A 22,957-nucleotide genomic window follows, 5' to 3' on the forward strand; every position below is an offset into this window, starting at 1 on the left:
TCACGCCACAGCCCAGCTGACGCGACATAGGCCGAGATCACCTCAGGCGCGCGCGGTGCAATCACAGAATGCGCCGCTGCCAATCGCGACCCCATCAGCCTCGCCCCTGGGATCCCTCCGCCCGTCCCTTCGCCCGGCCTCTTCGCCCGGTCCCTCCGCCCAGCCCCTCTAACGCTGTGTCCTGGCGCCCCGCGATTCTTAGGGCGTGATCGCTGGCCATGTTCTCTGCCAGCTCGGCATCACTTGTGCCACAGGCGCGGCCAGCTCCCTCACGTCCTCTCTTGGCGCAAGGAGACGACCGCAGGGTAGAGCGCTATTTAAGGGGCGTGGCCAGCGGCAGCCCCCGCCCCGTTCTGTGACGCGCCGGGTGGCGCGTGGGAGAGCCGGGAGTGGGCGGGGCACTGGGTTTAGTAGGAGATCTGGAGTCTGGGGTCGCCTCTGGGCGCCGGTCTTCCGCTTCTCTCGGTCGGTCGATTAAGGAGGAGCAGTAGGGACCTCGGCCTGGGCCTGTAGTGTCTCCGGCGGAGTGAAGCGGCAGCAGCGGCCGGGATGGTGTTGCTGGGCTTACTGCAGGCGGGCGGGTCGGTGCTGGGACAAGCGATGGAGAAGGTGACGGGCGGCAACCTTCTGTCCATGCTGCTGGTTGCCTGCGCCTTCACCCTCAGCCTGGTCTACCTGCTCCGCCTCGCTGTCGGCCACCTAGTCCAGCTGCCGGCTGGAGCGGTACGTGCACCCCTGGGGCATGGGCGGGGGCGCCGGGGCTAAGGGGGCAGAAGGGCTGGGGAGCGGCCGCGCTCACAGTCCCGGGGCTGGTGGCTGCGACTGCGACGCTGCTCGGCGTGGCTGTGGTGGCGGGCGCATGGGGGGCGGGCTAGTGACCTGGCGCCGTCTGTGCTGCTGGTGGGGCTGGTGCTCGCGGCCCTGGTGTCCGCCCTGGCCGTGTGCGGGGTCTTGACCCGGGTCGTGCTTTGGGCGTTTGTGGTCGCAGTGGTGGCTGGATTGGCGGCTGCGGCCCTTGCTGTGACCCTGAGCGCCCGGGTGGCCATGCTGACTGCCGTCATGGCGTTGGGGCCCGTGGTGGAGGCTCCGATGGTGATGCTATTGGAAGCCGCGGCTCTCTTTCAGTGTGGTGTGGGCTGTAGGTAGCATTACCCAAAATGGCCATTTGTATGTGTATTAAGGGGGATGTGTTCCGTTCGGTAGAGTGGGAGTGACTGGAGTGTGGTAAGGGTCTTCCGCTGGTGCTAATAAATACCGGTTTCTCCAATTACGCGGCTTTAATGACCACTACTTTTACAAAACCTCCCAAACATATTGGGTGAATGCACAATTAACAGTGAACAAAAAGTAGCTTTTGAAAACTATCTTTTTAACTAACAATGGAATGTAGAAACTAGTGACCAAATAGCTTTTTGAGCCATACCAGGTATGAGGCCTGCTATTTTTCCTACACATGGGATTTTTGAGGAAGTGGTATTTGTCTTTGAAAAGACAAAGGTACTTTAGTGTTTATAGATTGTTTTAATTGAGGAGTACTGTGAGGTTGAGACCACCGAAGATCTGAGGAGTATCATCCTTTTTCATCATTGCAAGTTTGATTTCCAGGAGACTTAGTGTTGTAATGTGCAGATCTCATTTTGTGGCATCTAAAATACCTTTTGTGATGAGTGCTCGAGATTTCCTACTACAGCTGATAGACTCTTTAAAAATCAGTGGGTCTGGTCATTTGTAGTGAGAGGAGTATGAAATGCGTTGTTTACTCATAAATGAAGCTTCTTAACCATTTCCCTTACTGTACCTCAAGTTGCTCTTTTTCTATACATGCTTTTCTATGTATCTTACCTTTTTTAGGCAAGATTCTGGGACTAAGTGGTGAAGAAACTAGATAGTGGGTCCTCTGGAGCCATGTGTTCTGTGTGGCTATTCTGTGTTCTGTGTGGCTATTCAACCAACTATGGATCAAAAATATTCAGGAAAAAACCCAATAAAAAATAATAAAAATATTATAATACAAATAAACAATATAGTAAAACAACTATTTGCGTAGAATTTACATTGTATTAGGTATTACAAGTAATCTAGAGATGATTTAAAGTATATGGGAGGATATGTATAGGTTATATGCAAATACTGTGCCATATTATATAAGGGACTTGAGCATCCCTAGGTTTTGATGTCTGTGGGGTGTCCTGGAACCAATCCCCCTACACTGAGGGATGACTGCAGTTTGACCTTTTTGTTTTTTCATCATTAGTGGTTAGAAAGTAATACTTGCCAGATTGTGGACAGTCATTTAAAATTGTAGTGCCTTTGTGTTTGTCTGTAGTCATTTATCTTAAACTATGTTTTGAGTTTCTGTTCTTTTTTTATGATAGTTACTCTCCTAAGATATTTGCAGTTTGACTGTTTTTAAGTTACTTTTGATGCTTTGTTTTTTGGTAACTTTTTTTAGCATTAATGGCAAATTTTATTTACTTTTTTGGTCATGAAACTAAACTGGGTTTCTCTTTTAAAATGAAATGAGAACTGAATTTTTTCTTTTTTTCTTGCAGAAAAGTCCACCATACATTTTCTCTCCAATTCCGTTCCTTGGGCATGCCATAGCATTTGGGAAAAGTCCAATTGAATTTCTAGAAAATGCATATGAGAAGGTAAGTTTTTCAAATAATAAGAGGAAATGAAAGTAGATAAGTGCTTTTTAAACTTTCTTTTAATGACAGAACATTGAAAAAAAATTGTAATCTTAAGCATATCCCCCAGTATAGGAAACAAAATTGAAGCTGCTCTTATACCTTCTGCCATGTCCTGGTGTAGTTTTTGAGACAATACTCAGGCAACCTGTGGTTGTGGCAACTATAGTTTAGTTTAAAAACTACTGTTCTATATTTTGTATTCACTGATTATAGTTAAAATTGATGTTAACTGACCTTCATTTTTCTTAACTTTGCATGTCTGGGATTTTCTAACCTGCTCTACACATCTTCTGTGACTTTAGGATCCACTTGGGTGTCCCACACAACACCATGGCCACTCAAATCTTTGCCTTTTTTCTCTGTAATGAGCTTTCTTGTACCAGTTCAGCCATTTACTTCACAGTCTCACTTTGGACTTGTCAGTCTTAATTTTTTTTACCTCTATAATATTAATGTAGACATTCTATTCTTAGCATACTTTTGGTTTGCTTGTGCAGCTCCTTCAGTAATAACCATTCCCAGACCTCAGTAGATCTTCCAGTCCATTGTCCCATTTTCTTTCTCCTGATCTATCAGTCTCATTTCTTCACTTTCCTTCTTTTCCACATTGAGTCCGTGGTCCCTCATTTTAGTTACACTCTTGCCAATACTCTACCTTAAATTTCCCTGTCCTTGGATCTTTTCATTGTTCTCAAATGGCACAACTTCAGCCTTGAAGAGAACCAATTGTTTTGTTCTTCCTTGCACCGCATTCTTTCCTAATTTTATAATTGCCTACTTTGAACATAGTTTTAATATTGCTCAACAATCCTGTTGTATTCCTATGATTGGGTTACTTTTCTATTCACCACAATGACTAATTCAAACTTTCACTTTTGTAAACTTCTGAATCTTTCTACCTCTCCATCAAAGCAGATGACTTTGTCTCTCCTATTTAAAGAGGTATTAAAAAGTATCCGCTCCTTCGTGTTCTCAATTTCAAACATACAAACCTACTTATATTTACATAATCCTATTTTCTTTTCTTATCACACTAATAATTATGAAATACTTACTTTGTGCCAGTACTTAGTGCTTATCTCAGTGAAGCTCCACAAAAACCTTTTCAGGCATGGGCAGGTGGCCTGTAATCCTAGCACTCTGGGAGGGTGAGGCGGGAGGATCACTCAAGGTCAGGAGATCAAGACCAGCCTGAACAAGAGTGAGACCCTATCTCTACTAAAAATAGAAAGAAATTAGCTGGACAACTAAAAATATATAGGAAAAATTAGCCAGGCATGGTGGCACATGCCTGTAGTCCTAGCTACTTGGGAGGCTGAGACGGAAGGATTGCTTGAGCCCAAGAGTTGAGGTCGCTGTGAGCTCGGCTGATGCCATGGCACTCTAGCTCGGGCAACAGAGTGAGACTCTGTCTCAAACAAACAAAAAAAAACCTTTTCAGATTTATCCATTTTATAGATGACAAAACTGAGAAGCAGAGAGGTTATATAATTTGTTCTTGGGCTCATCGTTAGACAGTAGCCACACCAGGGTTTATACATGGTCAGATTTCTGAGCCTATGCTTTTAATAATAATAATAATAGAAAACAAGTTATTAAGGTACTAGATAAGCTAAGGCACTTTTCTCTGCCCTATATATATGTATGTATGTGTGTGTGTGTGTATATGAAATTAATCTTGACAGCAGATGATTGTGAAGTAGGTACCATTATTATTAGTACCATTTTATAGGTGAGGGAAACTAAAGCAGAGAGTTAAGTTCTCTGACTATAGAAGCAAAGTCACATAGCTAAGAGGTAGTGGAACTGGGATTTGAACCCAGGCAGTCTGGCTTCAGAATCTCATGCCATAGTTTACTGTGTTTTACAACCTTGATTTTATTATACTATATTTTGCCTCCTATGGGAGGCTGACCTTTTCCATTCTTCTCTTTTGTCTCAGGAACCTTATGCTATTTTTGTTTTGCTCAATGTATAGTTGACTTCTTTTTCGCCTGGATCTTTCCCTTTTTCTCTGAAAAATTCTCAAGTGTCACCCATTTAAAAACTTCCTTAATTTGGCTGTATGTATATATGATCTAGGTGCTGCCTTATATGCTCAATCTCTCATCTCATCTCTCATCCTTCCCCTCTCTCTTCCTCACCTTTAGGACCTTTGTGTATGCGTGGCTGCTAACCTAACTCCTACTCATCCTTCAGGTCTCAGCTCAGGTGTCCTTTTCTATCTTAGATCTCTCTTTTATAGGTTTTCTCATCACAGAGTTGCATTGCTTTATGTTATACTTGTCACATTTGCAATTTTGCATTTGTTAATGGGATTGATTAATTTGTGTCTATTCCAGTAGACTAAGTTTGGTGAGTCAAGAACAGGATTTTTGTTCATGATTATATCCACAAATCCTAGTCTTCAATAATCAGAAAACTCCAAGAGAAAGAAAGCATTCAACACCTAACCAGATTAACAAAAAATAAAAAATGAAATCATTCGATGTAGGTGAGATAGTGGTAAAACTGATAACCAAATAGTGTCTTGACACAGCAAGTACTGTAGAAAAGGTCATATTGTTGGGCTTCTCCTGTAAATTTATTTTTAACCAAAGGAGAAAAAAATCTGTTTTCAGAGATATTCGTCACAGAATTATCTATAGTAAGTAAAAAAAAAAAAAAGGCCTGACACATCACCCATATGTCCAGTAATGAAAGAGCAGTTTAGTAAATTGACATTGTGATATCTGTGTAAACAAATATTTTCAGTATAAATAGTGAAAAAGGCAGAATAAAAAGTCGTATTTATACTACATTTGCAACTGGATAGATGTAATTATACATTTGGACAAAGATGGGAACAGGGGAATATGGCAAGATGAAAAGAATTGCCTTAAAGTTTATGTATGTTTTATTTTTTCAACAATGTATTGTTTTGTGATGTAAAAAAATTAGTGCCTTAGTGCTACTTTTTTTTTCCTTTGGTAACATCACTATGGGTACCTTTCTTTCTTTAGTATGGACCCGTGTTTAGTTTTACCATGGTAGGCAAGACGTTTACTTACCTTCTGGGGAGTGATGCTGCTGCACTGCTTTTTAATAGTAAAAATGAAGACCTGAATGCAGAAGACGTCTACAGTCGTCTGACAACACCTGTGTTTGGGAAGGGAGTTGCATATGACGTGCCTAATCCGGTAGGTGACACTGTTGTTGTGAATAAAGACAAATCTATACTTTAATAGTTATAGCTAATGTGTGGTATTCTACATTTAAAATGTAGAAAGAATTTATTCTTTGGTTTAAAAATATGAAGAGCCAAGAGACCTTTAAAAGAAGAAAAGCCATGGATAACTGACAAGGAATTGGTATTTTGTTTTATACTTGTTGGCATGGACTAAGCGATTTTAAAGGGCTTCCTGTACAAAGAAATGCAATTAATGATAACTTTGCATATTGGGATTTAATATGAGAGGGTAATAAGAAATCCCATTATTTCATCAAAAGGACTTCCTACCTGCCCAGTTTGCCTGAAATTCTAGCATAAAAGCTATTTTGAGTTATAGATTGCTGATATTAGAGGTCCTCTTTTAATGCAGTACTTCAGGTATGGGATATGTTTGTGTGTGTGTGTGTTTTACCCTTAAATTCAAATATTAAAGTAAGTTGATACAGAATACAAATCAGATATTTGGCCCAACTGCTTGGTGTGGGCTCTGGCTGTGTATGTAACACACATAACCCAGTACCCTCGAGTAGCAATTAAAAATTAACATTAAATGTTGGTCTGGGGATAGAGGAGGGATGGGGGCGAGGGATGAATCTCCTCAAGGCCAAAAGAAAGGGGTCTGGAAGATCCCTCTGCTCAGGTAGCTATTCATTTTCTCACACAGCTTATTAGACTCTTAAAATATAAATGCCCCCAAAGGGTTAAAACCATTAGTTATCTTAGTGTTACATAGTTGTAATAACCTAAATGGATCTTATGATAAAACAAACATGTTTTAATGCAGTATATCCTTAATTTTTTTTTTTTTTTTTTTTTTTGAAGGTTTTCTTGGAACAGAAGAAAATGTTAAAAAGTGGCCTTAACATAGCCCACTTTAGACAGCATGTTTCTATAATTGAAAAGGAAACAAAAGAATACTTTCAAAGTTGGGGAGAAAGTGGGGAAAAAAGTAAGCCAAACATTTTACATTTGTCCCATTCCTACTTTTTTGTGAATAGAAATCTAAAGTATGCGTGTGGGTAGTGTATTTGAAAGAAACTACAATGTATGTTAAACTACCTTGGATTTAATGGAAGGGACATGCTATTACTGTGGGGTTGTAACTGAGAATCCAGTCTTTATACTGGACTGCAGTCAGTATTGTCTTCAGAGGCAATTGCTGTGCCCATAGTAGGAAGCATCATCTGCCCACAGGGCAGCAGATCACCACATTCTGGCTCTGGTCTTTAGCTTTTATTAAAGGCCAGAAACTATTTTTAGTATAACTAAAGTTGGTATGATATATTTTCTCACCATACAAGAAGCTGATGTGTAAATTGGAATGCCAGTTTAATAAATACATGTGAGATATATAATTGTAGCACCAAGAAGACCAGAATATTTACCAATCTCTTTATGGGGAAATCTAATTGGAAAGCCAAATGATTGGCAGTTCATTTGGTAAATGTGGAAATAAAGAACAGGGAATTAGATAGTTTTTATGTCATCAATATGTGTGTGCCTGATGAATCTATCTCTAGTGTTGGGGTATACCAACTAGTGAGATTAGTTACAGTTTTCTTATGTATGGCCAAAACTTCAATTTTAGTCCTGATCATCCTACTTTTGACTTGGGGAATAATCTAGTCTTCAGTCTTTGGACTGCTGTTCCATGGGAAGTGCCTCATTGTTGTCCTCATATGTCTTAATATTTTGCTGCTTTTGTTATACTGTGACCTGGAAATCAGATAACCACATTTATTTTTATCTTCATTTTATCTTTTCACAATGATGAAGAGCTCATGAGTGGGGTTTAGACATGCCTTTGTGGCTTCTGTTTTGGCTATCCATAGGGGGGAGGGTACCTCTCATAATTGGGTCTCTTGCCTCTCTTTCTTCATGTTGTGCATAGCCACATATCTATCTATAGACTTTTATTGATGGTGCAAATAGAATCTTGTTTGTTCTTGAGTTTTTATTCTCAGTTTTCCTTCACAATACCTTTATATTGTCAAGAAAACAGAATATTTCAAAAGACTTTTTGGAAGTAGTAATGGGAATGATCTTTTTCCCCCTAGATTTGTTTGAAGCTCTTTCTGAGCTCATAATTTTAACAGCTAGCCATTGTTTACATGGAAAGGAAATCAGAAGTCAACTCAATGAGAAGGTGGCACAGCTGTATGCAGATTTGGATGGCGGTTTTAGCCATGCAGCTTGGCTGTTACCAGGTTGGCTGCCTTTGCCTAGTTTCAGGTATGGATAAAGAAGACATTACACTTGGTTATGTACCTTTGTATAATTACTGTAGTGTTGATAGGTAAAACATACAAATTAGGGGAGATTATGAATCACTGTTCTTCTGTAAGAATTCAAGACAGGTTTTTTTTTATATAGTGAGCTCATTTTAAGTAAGTTTCAGCTTATTAAGTAGGTGATTTGTTGTCTGTTTAGTATTTTGAAGCCTGCCTATCTCACATGTTCCTGGTACTCAGGAAAGTCTCTGAACCTAAAAGTAATATAGCACTCCCCCAAGCACTTATTTGAAAGTCTTTGATGGCTTTCTAGTGTATTGTGAAATTTCTTTTGAATATTTGTGCCTTTACTTAATTTTCTGTGTATCACCATGCCAGCTGTCCTGTGATTTCCTTAAGGTCAGGACTGTCTCTGATACAAAACAATATAGCTCTTAGGACTTGATGTTTAGCTTAGTGTCTTGCCTATTAGGTTTTCTGTATCTTTGTTGATGCATTTCTGTGTTTAGGTAAGAGATGGGGAAGAGTTAATCTGGCACTTCCTTTTCCTTCTATTCCGACCCCTCTATCTATTTACAGCATAAAAGAGGGATGGGAGTAAAAGGGAGAGCCAGGAGAGGTTCTCTAAAGTTCTCTGGAACTCATTACCACCTTACATTTGTAAGGAGCTTTGGAGTTTCAAAATATTTTTATATATATTATGTTAGAACACCCAGCACAACCCTTGGCCCATATTGGGTTTTCTATAAATGTGCATCAAGCCTATTTCCACCTCTCCTATCTCCTGGATGAAGTCAGAATTCTTAAGTTTGGTATGATAGGCCCTTCCCACTTTAGCACAGTCTTTCTCTGTTTCACTCATACCGACTGGTTTAACCAGATTATTCCATACACTTTCTTAAACAGGCCTTAGGTTTTCCTGGCTGTACTGTATTCATACTGTTAAGCGTCAGTGTCGTCTTCCCTTCTGTACATATGATCTCAGTTGATCCTCAGTAACAGTCTTATAAGTGAAGCAGGGCAGGAGTTTTTATTATAAGGCTTGGTTTAAGAGAGGGGGCTTAGAAGTCAGATTGTCTGGTTTTAGATTCCAGCTCCAATGCTCTTTGACTGTGTGATCTTATGCAGGTAGCTATAAATTGAGGATACTAGTATTTACCTTACAGGCAGATAAAGTGGGTAACTCATGAAAAACACAACATAGTACCTGCTACATAGCACCCTTTTTAAAGGTAAAATTTTAGGAGTTAAAGCTTGTTTTCTGAATCTACTACTATTTTTGCCCCCTGCAAAACTGTTGTATTAGAAAATAAAAAGTAGGATCAAATCCTGTAGAAGAACCAGAGTGACTGTTCTGCTTCAAGACTTGATTGGTGTTAAAATTGTAATTTCATGTTAATTTAAGAGTATTATACTTTCTGTTGAACTGGAAAATGCTTCTTAAGGAATTTCTTGCTTATTTTAGGCCTTTAGTTTGAACACAGGCAATGTGTTAAGAATCTAGGAGATATATATATCTAGGAATCTAGGAGATATATATATCTAAGAATCTAGGATATATATACATTTATATATATATAAATATACATATATGTATATATATATATATTTAAACACATTTCTTTCCCTTAAAGGCCGTGAAAATTTTCAATGATGTAAGGTTTTCATTACTACTTATTTTTTCTTGGTTCTGAGTTTTTGTCAGTTATTTTAGAGTCATTCAAGTTTATACAGTAAGGTTGCTTTAAGCTAGGTCCTGGTTTTAAAAATGAATTTGATCCTAGAAAGTATTGCTTTATTTTAAAAAATCATTATTTTTGAATTATAGACGCAGGGACAGAGCTCATCGAGAAATCAAAAATATTTTCTATAAGGCAATCCAGAAACGCAGACAGTCAGAAGAAAAAGTTGATGACATTCTCCAAACTTTACTAGAGTCTACATACAAGTAAGAGCTGTTTAGATCACATATTAAGCTGAAGTAGGAAATTATATATTAAAACATAGTTGAATAATATTTCTAGTTTAAAAATAATGATGCTGGCAAAAGAAGTTGGTAGCTATGATTCTTGGACTTTTAAAATTGTTGAGACATAAATTACTGGGATCTCACACTTTACTAGAATTCCAGTGGCTGGGCATGGAAGTGGCTGGGTAAAAGTTTGCTAATAAACTGTGATGAAGTCTTTTGTAATCAAAATCCTGTTTTCTACTGGTCTGTCTCTTTTGTAAGGCGGTGTGGGAACCCGCTGACTTGTGATAGGCAAATGCAAGAGACTATTATACCTGAAAAATGTATTCATTATGACACTTTATTTAAAGGTTGAGGCATGACATGTGTCTGCCAAAGTGTTACATTTGTGTGTGTGGTTCATTCCACAGGGATGGGCGTCCTTTGTCAGATGATGAAGTAGCAGGGATGCTTATTGGACTGCTCTTGGCGGGGCAGCATACATCCTCAACTACTAGTGCCTGGATGGGCTTCTTTTTGGCCAGAAACAAAACACTTCAAGAAAAATGTTATTTAGAACAGAAAACAGTGTGTGGAGAGGATCTGCCTCCTTTAACTTTCGACCAGGTTCGTTGGATTTTTCAGTTTCATCACTGCCTTATGACTTTGGGTATCTGCAGTTAATTTTTAAAAGGGATAATTTGAGGTTTTTTTTATATATCTTAAATTGATTAGCTTTATTTTCAGATTATTCCCCATAACCTTGCATAAAATATCCTAATGATACTGCTTCTTGCCATTAAACTTTATCAGATATGTTTCGAGTTGATACCTTAGAGATCCTTGGGGTTGTTTCTTTGGTACCTACTTCTCCGCTTCAAAGTCTGGCTTCTTTAGATAGAGGATATTATGTGTGTGTTATGAAGTGTAGAAGCCTCCGAATTACCTAGACTTCTACATGTCCAGAATGGCCTGGGCATTAGTAGAGACTTTCAAAAGTGGTAGTGGTAGTAAGGGGGATTTTAGAAATTCATAAACACTACACCTGGCTTGCTGGGTGGAAAGGAAGAGAGAAGGATGCACTGTACAACCTGAGATTCTATGTTGGAAGTAAACTCTGGTTATATTCTCTTCTTGTTATCTTTTGTGTTCTTTCATCCTTTATTATGGTGTATTACATTACATTGATTTTTCCAGATGTCAATTGTATTCCTGGGATAAATCCTGCTTTATTATGTTGCTGTATTTTTATATGCTGCTAGATCCAGTTTTTGATCTGTAGTTTTGTGATGTCTTGAACTGGTTTTGGTATCAAGGTCATACTTATTTCATAGAATGAGTTTGAATGTGTTTCCTTTCTCTTCTATTTTTTGGAAGAGTTTGTGAATTGTTGGTATTAATCCTTTTTTAGCATGTTTGGCAGAATTTACCAGTGAAGCCATGTGTGTCTGTGCTTTACTTTGTGGGAAGTTTTTTGATTACTAATACAGCTTATTTGTTTTAGGTCTAGTCAGATGTTCTATTTCTTATGTCAGTTTCAGTAGTTTGTGTTTTTATAGGAATTTGTCCATTTCATCTAGGTTACCTAGTTTGTTGGCATAAAGTTGTTGATAGTATTCTTTTTAATCCTTTTTATTTCTGTAAGATCAGTAGTGATAGTGATGTCCCCTCTTTCATTTCTGATTTTAGTAACTTTTTATATCATAGGCTAATTGATATGCAATTCACATACCATAAAATATATCCCTTTACAGTATATAATTTAGTGGTTGTTAATATATTCAGAGTTGGTAAACCAGCATCACAATTTAATTGAAGAACATTTACAGCACTTCCAAAAGACAGCCAGTACCTATTAGCAATCATGCTCCATTCCCCCTGCCTCCTGCCTTTGGCTAGCAGTTATTTACTTTTTGTCTCAGTGGGTATGCCTATTCTGGACATTTCATATAAATGGAATCATAGAATACATGGACTTTTGTGACTTAGCTTTTTTCACTTACGTTATCAGGGTTCGTGCATGTTGTAGTATGTATTAGTACTTCAATCCATGTTATTGCCAGTAATATTCCATTATATGGATATAATGCATTTTGTTTATCCATTCATCAGTTGATGGATATTTGAGTTGTTTCTACCTTTTGGCTATCATGAATAATGCTGCTCTAAACATTTGTGTACTGATTTTGTGTGGATATATGTTTTCTGTTTCGGGGTCGTACATACTTAGAAGTAGAATTGCTGAGTGATATAGTAACTTTGAGGAACTGCCAGAGTGTTTTCTAAAGTAGTTGCACAACTTTTCAATTCCACAGTGTATGAAGGTTGTGGTTTCTCCACATCCTCACCAAACTTGTTATCTGACTTTTTGATTATAATGGGTATGAAGTGCTATTTCATTTTGGTTTTGCATTTCCATGATGACTAATGATGTTGAGTGTCTTATGATGTGCTTTTTTTTTTTTTTTCAATTGCTGTTTATTTACACTTGTTGCCTAAGTGCTCTGCATTGAATTTGGGTTAGACATGCTTATCTTATCTTATGGGATAAAGGTAGTAAACAATGACAATGATTTAAAGGAGTCAGGGGCACTTTTCTGCTTATTGTCATTATTTGAAAGATGTCAGGTTGTATGAGGAACTTACTCCTTTAGAGACTTTTAGGAGACAGGGCATCAGATCCATGGGTTCTTTTGTTTCAGTCAAGGCTTACTATCCAGGGGCCTAATTGATAGCATACTCCGGATGCTTTCACTTGGTAAATGACCAGTAATAAAGTAAAACCCAAAAGTCATTTCCTCACTTGCCAGGCCTAGGAAAAGAAAACTTGCAAGCCTTTTGCTCATTCTCCCTCCAAATGTACAAAGGCAGACAACCCAGTTGCTCTCACACAGAAAAAATTAACCCGGGTCACTCTCCAGACCATCACTGCCATCCGCCCCTGATGTGCTCTTTTGACTTTGGTATGTCTTCTTTGGAGAAATATTTTCTCAGATCCCCTTCCCATTTTAAACATGGGTTATTTACCTTTTTATTGTTGAGTTGTAGGAGTTCCTGTATTTTTTTCTTGATGTACTTTTGTTGTCTTAAGAAACCATTGCCTAATGAAAGGGTATGAATATTTACTCCTATGTTTTCTTCTTAGTGTTTTATAGTTTCATCTCTTACATTTAAGTCTTTGATCCATTTTGAGTCAATTTTTGTGTATCTCATGTGTATCTCAATGTATCTCATGAGATCTTCATTCTTTGGCATGTGGTTATCTGGTGGTCCCAGCACTGTTTGTTGAAAAGACTATTCTTTCTACATTGAATCGTCTTGTCAAACACCTATCATAGCCAGACATGGTGGCACATGCCTGCAGTCTTAGCTATTTGGGAAGCTAAGGTGGGAGGATTGCTTTAGCCCAGGAGTTCAAGTCCAGCCTGGGCAATATAGCAAGATACTGTCTCTTGAAAAAAAGGAAATCTATTGTCTGTAAATTTAAGACTTTACTTCTGGGCTCTCAATTCTATTCCATAGATCTCTATATGTTTATTCTGATGCCATTACTGTAGTTTTATATTAACTTTTGAATTTGGGAGTGTAAGTCGTCTGACTTTGTCTTTTTCAAGGCTGTTTTAGCTATCTTTTGTCCCTTTAATTTCCATATGAATTTTAGGGTCAGCTTGTCAATTTTTTTTGTAGCTGAGATTTGGATAATGATTGCATTGTATCAGTATATCAGTTTGGGAACATTTGTCATCTTAACAATTTTAGTCTTTAGATCTATGAACACAAGATGTCTTTCCATTCTTTTAGGTCGTCTTTAATTTCTTTCTACAATGTTTTATGGTTTTCAGTGAACAAGGCTCTTACTTCTCTTGTGAATACTTTAAGTATTTTATTATTTTTGATGTTATTCTTCCTTTTGCCAGTACATATCTGCTGTTGATCCCCTCTAGTGAATTTTTCATTTCAGTTTTTATACTTTTCAATTCCAGAATTTTGATTTGGTTCTTTCAAAAAAAATCTGTTAATATTCTTTAGTGAGGCATTGTTTTATACTTTAATTCTTTAGGCATAGTTTACTTCTTTGAACTTATTTATAATAGCTAATTTAATTTCTTTATCTAGAAAGTCCAATGTCTGGGCTTTCTCAGGAACAGTTTCTTTTAAATTGCTTTTTTACTATGTACTGGTCATACTTTCATTTTTTTCCCTCTTTTTTTTAAAATAGTTTTTTGTTGAAAACTGTATATTTAATTGTGGTAACTCATCAGATTCCCCCCTCTTTGGATTTGTTATTGCTGTTTTGTTGTTGTTGCTGCTGCTTGTTTAGTGCTCTTCCTGGATTAATTATATAAAGTCTGTATTCTTTGTCTGGTGAGGTCACCGAAGTATTTGTTTATTTACTTTAGTGGCCATCTAATTGGATAGAGATTTCTTGAAGTGCCTTGAAGAGTAAGTCTCCCAGGGCTTGCTGTGTGTGTGTATGTTAGGGCATGTTATCAACACTCCAACAGGCAGTTATAACTCTGTGAGGGCCTTTACTTCCTGTGTATGCAGGTCAGCCTGAGATGAGAGATTAGAGTCCTCTCAGATCTTACCTAGGTATATGCATAGTTCTGAACATGTATGTGGCTTTCAAGATTCCCTTATGTTAGAACTTTTCAAAGTCTCCTTTGGATATCTCATTCCCTATTTTTCCTTTAAACTTTTTGTTCTATCTCTTGATAACTCCAATTGATATCACCACCTCAAGTACTGCAATGGTAAACAATTTCTGCTGATTGTTTTTGACAAATTTGTTTTGGCTCCTCTAATAGTTTAGGCTGCTGGTTTTCACAGCACTGTACTGTAGTTGCTATGCTGATTTCCAGTGCTACCATGGATCTGGGGAGAGGAGGATGAGAGTAGTACATGTTACACTACCACAGAGCTTGCTGTTCTCTCCAAGATTCACATTTCTTTTTGTTGAATTAACTCTCTTTAGATTGTTGTAAGCCTTTGGTTAATTTTCTAGAGTTTTGAAAAAGTTGACATTGAGATTTTTGCTAATGTTCTCATTTTTTGAGGAGTGAATTTTTGTAGCTCCTTACTATGCCATTCTTCAGAATGATCACCTCTCTTATTTTCTTGCCCTCCTTTTCCCCCCTACTGATCATGGACAGTGATAGAGCATGATAATAATACTCTGAACCAGTTCTCTGCACTTCCGCCTAGAATGCAAGCTATCCTGTACTAAACCAAGAGATTAAAATAACGTTTTATATTGTTTATATATGTTAAATATTTGTAAAAATCAGGAAATGCTTTTTCTTTTTAGCTGAAGGATCTAAATTTACTTGATCGCTGTATAAAGGAAACATTAAGACTTAGACCTCCTATAATGACCATGATGAGAATGGCCAAAACTCCTCAGGTAAGTCTCCTGGCTAGATCTCCCCCCCCATACGCCCCCAGTTTTTGTTTATCAAAAAGAGAAAATAGAATAGCATCAAATAAAATTTTTTAAAGAAGTAGAGGAATCATCACTTCTACATCATTTTCAATTTTATATGTTCTAAATATATGAATATTTTTACAGAAGTATAGAGAGTATACAGTCATAATTTGTTGCTAGTCAATCTGTAATGCTAATCATACTCTGCATTTTTATTTAACAATTGGGGTTTTTAAAGTAGAAGTGTATTTTTTCATTGGTTTTAAAAATGTTTTGCTATAAAAAATTTTAATGTGAAGCATATAAATTGGACAGTGAAAGGGTCCCTGAAATTCCACTGCTAATTCTGAGGCATTATGAGTTTGTGTACTCTACACTTTCAAACCAATGTTGGCTCACTTGAGTTAAATCATCATCTTGAGTTAAATCATCTTGTGTGGAAATAAATTTTAGTTGGCCTATCATCTAAGCCAGTTTTTAAATATATATACATATGGTCCTTGACTTATGATGGTTCAACTTATTTTTAAACTTTATGATGGGCTTATTGAGACATAACCCCATTGTAAATCATGGAGCATTACCATGTTGCCCTGAAAATAAGACAGGGTCTTCTATTTATTTTTCCTTAAGAAGACACCCTAGGGCTTATTTTCAGGGGATGTATTATTTTTTTTTAAGTACGGTACAACAATCTACATTATTCAAATATAGTTAAGTCGTCTTCTTCTGGAACATCATTATAACTCTCCGAACCCTGAATTCCATCTCGAATTTCTTGCAACTCTATTTCCTTTAGAACCGTTGGCCCCAATCTCTCATGTCTAGCAATAGAGCTCTCATTAAATGAGCAGGGCTGGCTTATTTATCAGAGATCCAGTGAGCACTGGGTCCAGTCTGCACAGTGGAGCAGATATGATCTCTCTGGGCTCAGGAGAAGACTGTTTGCTGAAACTTTTCCCATATCCCCTGGTGTTTGTGGGGGATGAGAGAGGCCCACAGTGCTGAGTAAAATGGCAGCCACAGCTTTCCTTCTTCCCCCTGGGGACACACAATACCTAAAGCGGAGCTTCCCGCTCCTCACTTCACTGAGGAGACTTTTCCCTCAAAGCCTCAGCTTGCAGCACACACAAGATGGCCGGGACCTGACAATGGGAGCCAACCTTGTTGGTGGGGCTGCCTGCACCTTTCCGGTCACCTCTGGGATAGTAGCTGTTGAGATGAGAATGGCTGGTCTTCTTTGCCGCTTAGTGACAAAATGCATGGGTTGTGCAGATACACTGCGTAGCCACGCCCATCACTAGGTCTTATTTTTGGGGTAGGGTTTATATTACGCAAATGCTTAAAAATCCTGCTAGGGCTTATTTTATGGGTAGGTCTTATTTTCGGGGAAACACGGTATATGTATGTCATGTACATTAATGGTTTATGATACAATGATCTGATTTGTTTGGTAGCACATTTTAAAATTCTCTAATGAAATGTGTTGCTTTTGTTTATAGACTGTGGCAGGATATACCATTCCTCCGGGACATCAGGTGTGTGTTTCTCCTACTGTCAATCATAGACTTAAAGACTCATGGATAGAACGTCTGGACTTTAATCCCGATCGTTACTTACAGGATAACCCAGCATCAGGAGAGAAGTTTGCCTATGTGCCATTTGGAGCTGGTAAGATGATTATATTTTAGAATTGAAATATTCTGACAATATATTTGTCCCTCTTGAAATAATCCACGTGAATTTTATTTATAGATATCTCTCCCTTTCCTCATAGGGACATTCCTACAAACTTTTATAGGAGTTAGAATCTTTTTAAGTTGGAAAAGAATATTTCATTTGTATTAAATGGAATTGTTCTCTGAATCCTTACATAGTACTCTATTACCTTCTAACCAATCTAGTTTTATTAGGCCTAATTTTTATAGTCCACCCTTGTTTTCTCTTACAATAGTATTTAAAGCTTTTGTCAGTTCTGTTTTAAAGAAAGATTGGAGTTAGCATACCACATTCAGGGAATTCTTTCAGGCTAACTATAATGGATTACTAGCATTTCAGAAAGGAGCAAAGGTAGCCTTTTACAATTAAGGCTTTTCTGGATTGTTAGTCAACATTTTAGCTGTGAATATCCTTATGATAAAATGGTCTTTAAATTTGGGCAGGTTGTGTATAGGTGTGCAAACTTCACTTCCAAGAACATACTAAAATAATTTAGGCAGACCCTTGTTTCTCCAATAATTTCTCAGTATAGGTTAAACTATATTCTATGACTTCTTATTTAGTCTTTCCAAAGAGATGACTTGTCATTGGTCACTTTTTCCACATATAAAGGAAAGTATAAAGTTCTTTGGGAACTTCAGATCTTAACTTTGTTTAATAAATTTAATACTGTGGTATATAACATAATATATAAAAGAATCATAGATTGTTAACATTTGGAAGGGCATTAGTTCTGTAGCCCAAATTCCATCCCAAAGAGGAATAATTTCTAAACTGCTAAATTATCTGGCCTCCACTTGAACTTTACAGATAATGGGTTGCGGGTTGCTCAGTTACCTTATATGACAACTCATTCCATTTTTGGACAGCTATCCATTTTTAGAACCTTATATTAAAGTTCATGTTTCTCATTTTAAACATCCCATTTATAGGTCTCAGTTGTGGTCTCTGAAGTTACATTGTATGAAATATTTAGATGCAGATATAATGTCTCTTCTCTTCAATCTTTGTGTTAGTTTCTAGGGCTTCCATAACTAATTACCACAACCTCAGTGGCTTAAAACAACAGATATTTATTTTCTCAGTTTTGGAGGCTGGAAGTCTGAAATCAAGTATATTGGTAGGACCACGTTCCTTCTGAAGGCTATGGGAAAATCGTTTCTTGTCTTTTCCTAGCTTCTGGTGGCTCTTGGCAATCCTTGGTTTATAGCTGCATCACTCCAATCAGTGCCGCTGTCTTCAACAGGCTTCCTTCCTTCCTTGTGGTGTCTGTGTCTTCATATAGCCTTCTTATAAGGAACACTTGTCAATGGTTCTAGGGTCCACTCTCACTCTGTGACTTCATCTTAATTACATATACAAAGATCCTGTTTCCAAATAAACTCACATTCTGAGGTTCTGGACAGACTGGAATTTTTGGGAGTTGGGAGGCATACAATTATCATGCTGAATATCTTGTTAAATATCTCTGATTTCTTTAACCATTCTTCAAATTCTTTAGCTATAATTTGCTGTTTAATTTGTTTCTGCATATAGCATGTAGTAATAATACATTTTGTGAATCATCAGGATTTATCTATTCGTCTGTTGATTCTGTTAGGATACTTCTAGGTTGTTGCTATTAAAAATAATCCTTTAACTATTTTTTCTCTAAGCCAAGCTTCTCTTTAGTACTTATATTTGAATATGGACATTTGTAAATGCCCCTCTTAACTCTAGCTCCTAGAAATAACTGCAGTTATGGGCCGAGCAAGTACTGTGCTAACTCAGTATCAGTTTAGGTTTTTTCTTTTGATGTAAAATTTTACAATGAAATGCTCAAATCTTAAGCTAATGTTCATTGAGTTTTGACAAATGAATTATCATAGTTCAGTCTAATTTGTTAATTTTTAAAATGTTTTTCCTGGTCATATCTAAAAATCTTTGCCTAGACCAAGTTATGAATATATTCTCTTCTTCTCTACTAAAACTTAATTATTTTAAATATATGGTTTATATCCCATCTTGAATTAATTTTTGAGTATGGTGTTAGATAGGAATTGAATTTCATTCTTTTCCTCATGTAGTATCTAGTTATTCCAACATCATATGTTGAAAACTTTCTTTTCCTCATTGGCTTGCTTTAAGCACCTTTGTTGATAATCAAATAAACATAACAATATTTCTGAGCTTTCTGCTCTATTCTGTTGATCTATTGTTGATTCTCATCCAGTACCATACTGTTAGGGTTGCTGTACTTTTAGCCTTGAAGTCAGATTTGAAGTTACTACAACTTGGTTCTTTGCTTTGGAGATCCTAGGTCCTTTACATTTCCATATGCATTTTAGAATCAGCTTGTCAGTTTCTACATGTGTATGACCTTTTACATTTTGATCTCAGTATACATGTTATTTTGGGTTTATTAAATCCTTTTTTCTTCCATAAACATTTGTAACGGCATTTGAAATTTTGATTGGAAGGTTCTCATACTGACTTAACCAGGACTCTCCTGGGACAGAAACTAAAAATACTCTATTACATTCTCAAACTAGATTACCATCTCAATGACTCAAATCTTCCATAGATTTAACCCACATAGATATTAAAACTCAAAAAATATAATTGGGAATGTCATTATATTTAGCCAAGTGCAGTATTCCTAAAAACTGACACTGAAAATCTTCTGGGATATTTAGTTATATACATTGTTTTATGTGAAAATAATATATCATTTTATTATACTATCTGTGCATCTGTTCATCTGGAATGTAGACTGACAAATGTTAAAGTGATCCTTATGGAGTTTTTTTTTTTTAATTACAGGGCGTCATCGTTGTATTGGGGAAAATTTTGCGTATGTTCAAATTAAGACAATTTGGTCCACTATGATTCGTTTGTATGAATTTGATCTCATTGATGGATATTTTCCTGCTGTGAATTATACAACTATGATTCACACCCCTGAAAATCCAGTTATCCGTTACAAACGAAGATTACAATGAAAAAGGCTGCAAGGAACAATGATACATCACTGTAAGCTGCAAAGGCACTGAAAGAGAATGGAGTTTATGAAATAACTATGATACACTGTACTTTTTATTCTAAAAGCCAGTTTAACTTATGGTTTTAATGTTTTGTTAACTGAATTGTTCTATCAAAACTAATGGCATTTGAAACATTTTCTAATAGTTTTGATACTCACTATACATATGTGCTTTAAGGAAGTTCATTAGTAAAAACTTGTTCAGGGGATCTAGGTGTAATTGGCAGATCCTAAATAATTTCCAGGTAGTAAATTTAAGAGCATACATAGCTCTTGGCAAGTAAGTTCCAGAGTAATTCAAATCTTGCATTCGTTCTACAAGGTATTAAAACTTTTTTTTAAAAGTAAAACAGTACGGTGAGATATGGAAACCACAGGTTTTCTCTGGGCAATTTTTTTTGTGTGAGAGAGGATGGGAGGATAGGAAATAAATTCATATCTAAAGCCTTGAATAAAAGGGTATACTAATTGTTTTGGTATGATGATAGTCAGCAGTGGAGCTATGTTTGAAAAAAATATATATCCTTTGAAATTTAACTGAAAGCACTGCCTATAGGAAATTGAGAGAGATCTAGGACCATACTTGATATTTCCTGAATATAATTATTAATGCTAAAGACTGTTCATATGTCTTGATTTAATTATTAAATATTACATATTTATCAAGTGGATAAATATGTATCTGGTTCTACAAGATCACATCTGTGTGAAAAGTCCTTAGGAGATAATTTTATTTCTTCTCTTTGGCTCACAGTTGTTTCCTGCTTCCTTTCTAGAATCTAATTAGGGATGTTTCTGTTATTAGTTCTGTTGATAAAATATAAAATGTGAGATCAGGGAACTCTGGGTCCTTGGGAAGAGTATAATCAGTCATGTTATATAAAGTCTGTGTTCAGGAATCAAATTGTAACTGGGGACCCAACTATATGAGATATCTATAATTTGGCCATATAGCCTCATCTTTTTATTAGATGAGGCCAAAATGTTTTCTTATGTATATTACAGTCCTGTTTAAAAGACTGGAAGACTCATGTTAAACTCTAATTGTAGAGGAAAAAATCTCTGCTGTTAGATAATTTTTCACATTAAAATTTTCTTTGAGAAAAGCAGACTCTGTATTCATGGATTTTAAGGTATTTGCTTTAGTGAGTAGAGTTCAGGGAATCTAAGGATTTGGATGGAGAAAATTACATCTTTATTTGCACTAATTTCTAATCCCAGTTTAGTATTTCATTTAGTTATGAATTCAGGCAACAAACCATACTATTAATAGTATTAGAGTATCCATGATTTTGTTAGTAGAAATCAGATATTTTCATGTTACATTATAAATGTTGCAGACCTATTAAATTATCTTTTGTTCTCATCACTTAGAAATTAGTAAGTAATCAATTAATTAGTGCTACATTAGTAAGATCTAGTAACCCACTGTTAATCTTATTTATTTGATGCTTTAATCTTATATATAATTTTAAAAAGTTTGGCCACTATTTCTATATAATTGGTATCCTTTTTCAATCCTATATATTTTATGTTTTTAAAAGCATTATTCTGAGAAAGGATCTACAGTCTCACTAGACTGGGAAGGAAATTCATAACAAAAAAAGTGAAGAACCCGAGGTACGGCTAGTCTGTTCAATATGAACAGTTTGTTTTAGACTTCAACAGATTTTTTTTTTAACCACAGACTAATTATTGAGCAGCATGAACAAGTGTGACCACAGATGCCTAATATCATAAGGAAGGCTGATGGTCAAATAATGGGAATGAACCCAGCTTAATCAGAGCATTTATCCATTTGTTCTTTTTTTCTCCATTGTGTCCTAGAGCAGAATATTCTTGAATGGCATAGCTGAAAAAGGTTTTTACCCACAGCTTATTGGAATCCAGCTGCTAATATGAAAATTTAAGTATAGTTTGCCCTCCATATCTGTGGGTTCTGCATCCTCAGTCAACCAACTGCAGATGAACATATTCTAAATTTAAAAAATGCAACGAAAAATAATACAAATAAAAGGACTATACATCAACTATATAGCATTTACATTGTATTAGGTATTATAAGTAACCTAGAGATGACTGAAAGTATATGGGAAGATGTACATAGGTAATATGCAAATACTACATCATTTTATAAGTGACTTGAGCATCTGCAGATTTTAATATCTGAGGAGAGTCCTGGAACCAATACCCCATGGATATCAAGGGACAACTGTAATTAGAAAATTTTAAGAATATACAACTTGCTACAATGCCTGTGTTTGTGTTGGTATAAAAACATCAAATAAGACAATTAACCTCCGGTTATAAGCATCAAATACTATTCCTCTTGCTGTTTTAGTAAGTTACTGAGGAGGGAGGACTCCAGATAAGAAATAACTTTGGGGTTTGTATTATATCTGTAAGAACTTCTCAATCTGAATTTGGCTTGGACAGCAGGAATACTGTTTATAATTCTTCTGCATTATGATTAAAATTATTTGAGTTAAATGATTTCTGCATCATCTTGGCCATTGATTTGTAAAAACACTATACATAGACATAAAGTTGATACAAAGGCACATGCAAAACTTTCTTCCTCAATGGAGGGAGAGAAAACCCCAACATAATTCTAAGATTAGGACAACTTACCAAATCCCTAAGTCCTACATATTTGAGGTAAGTAATGAAATGATATGTACCAAGAACTATGGCTTGTTAAAAAC

At 36.7% G+C, this 22,957-nt stretch overlaps 1 protein-coding gene across 1 annotated transcript; it reads left to right on the forward strand.

Annotated features, from left to right (window-relative positions):
• On the forward strand, window positions 1-22,745 carry CYP51A1 (cytochrome P450 family 51 subfamily A member 1). The gene is made up of 10 exons (XM_012779629.2): window positions 1-723; window positions 2,553-2,651; window positions 5,696-5,872; window positions 6,727-6,853; window positions 7,962-8,136; window positions 9,964-10,083; window positions 10,518-10,713; window positions 15,395-15,490; window positions 17,014-17,182; window positions 20,033-22,745. Exons 1-10 carry the CDS (start codon window positions 550-552, stop codon window positions 20,209-20,211), a joined length of 1,512 nt encoding a protein of 503 aa, XP_012635083.1. The 5' UTR covers window positions 1-549; the 3' UTR covers window positions 20,212-22,745.
• Window positions 22,746-22,957: the final 212 nt, after the last annotated feature.

The sequence above is a fragment of the Microcebus murinus genome, chromosome 9, assembly GCF_040939455.1.
Source record: "Microcebus murinus isolate Inina chromosome 9, M.murinus_Inina_mat1.0, whole genome shotgun sequence".
In the NCBI taxonomy this organism is placed as follows: domain Eukaryota; kingdom Metazoa; phylum Chordata; class Mammalia; order Primates; family Cheirogaleidae; genus Microcebus; species Microcebus murinus.

What these genes read in the sequence shown, in the direction of transcription:
- CYP51A1 (XM_012779629.2), top strand. Translation starts at nt 550, where the DNA reads ATGGTGTTGCTGGGCTTACTGCAGGCGGGCGGGTCGGTGCTGGGACAA. An exon ending in TAGAAAATGCATATGAGAAG is followed by an intron (nt 2,652 to 5,695) that starts GTAAGTTTTTCA and finishes TTCTTTCTTTAG; the next exon opens with TATGGACCCGTGTTTAGTTT. An exon ending in GGGAGAAAGTGGGGAAAAAA is followed by an intron (nt 6,854 to 7,961) that starts GTAAGCCAAACA and finishes TTTTCCCCCTAG; the next exon opens with ATTTGTTTGAAGCTCTTTCT.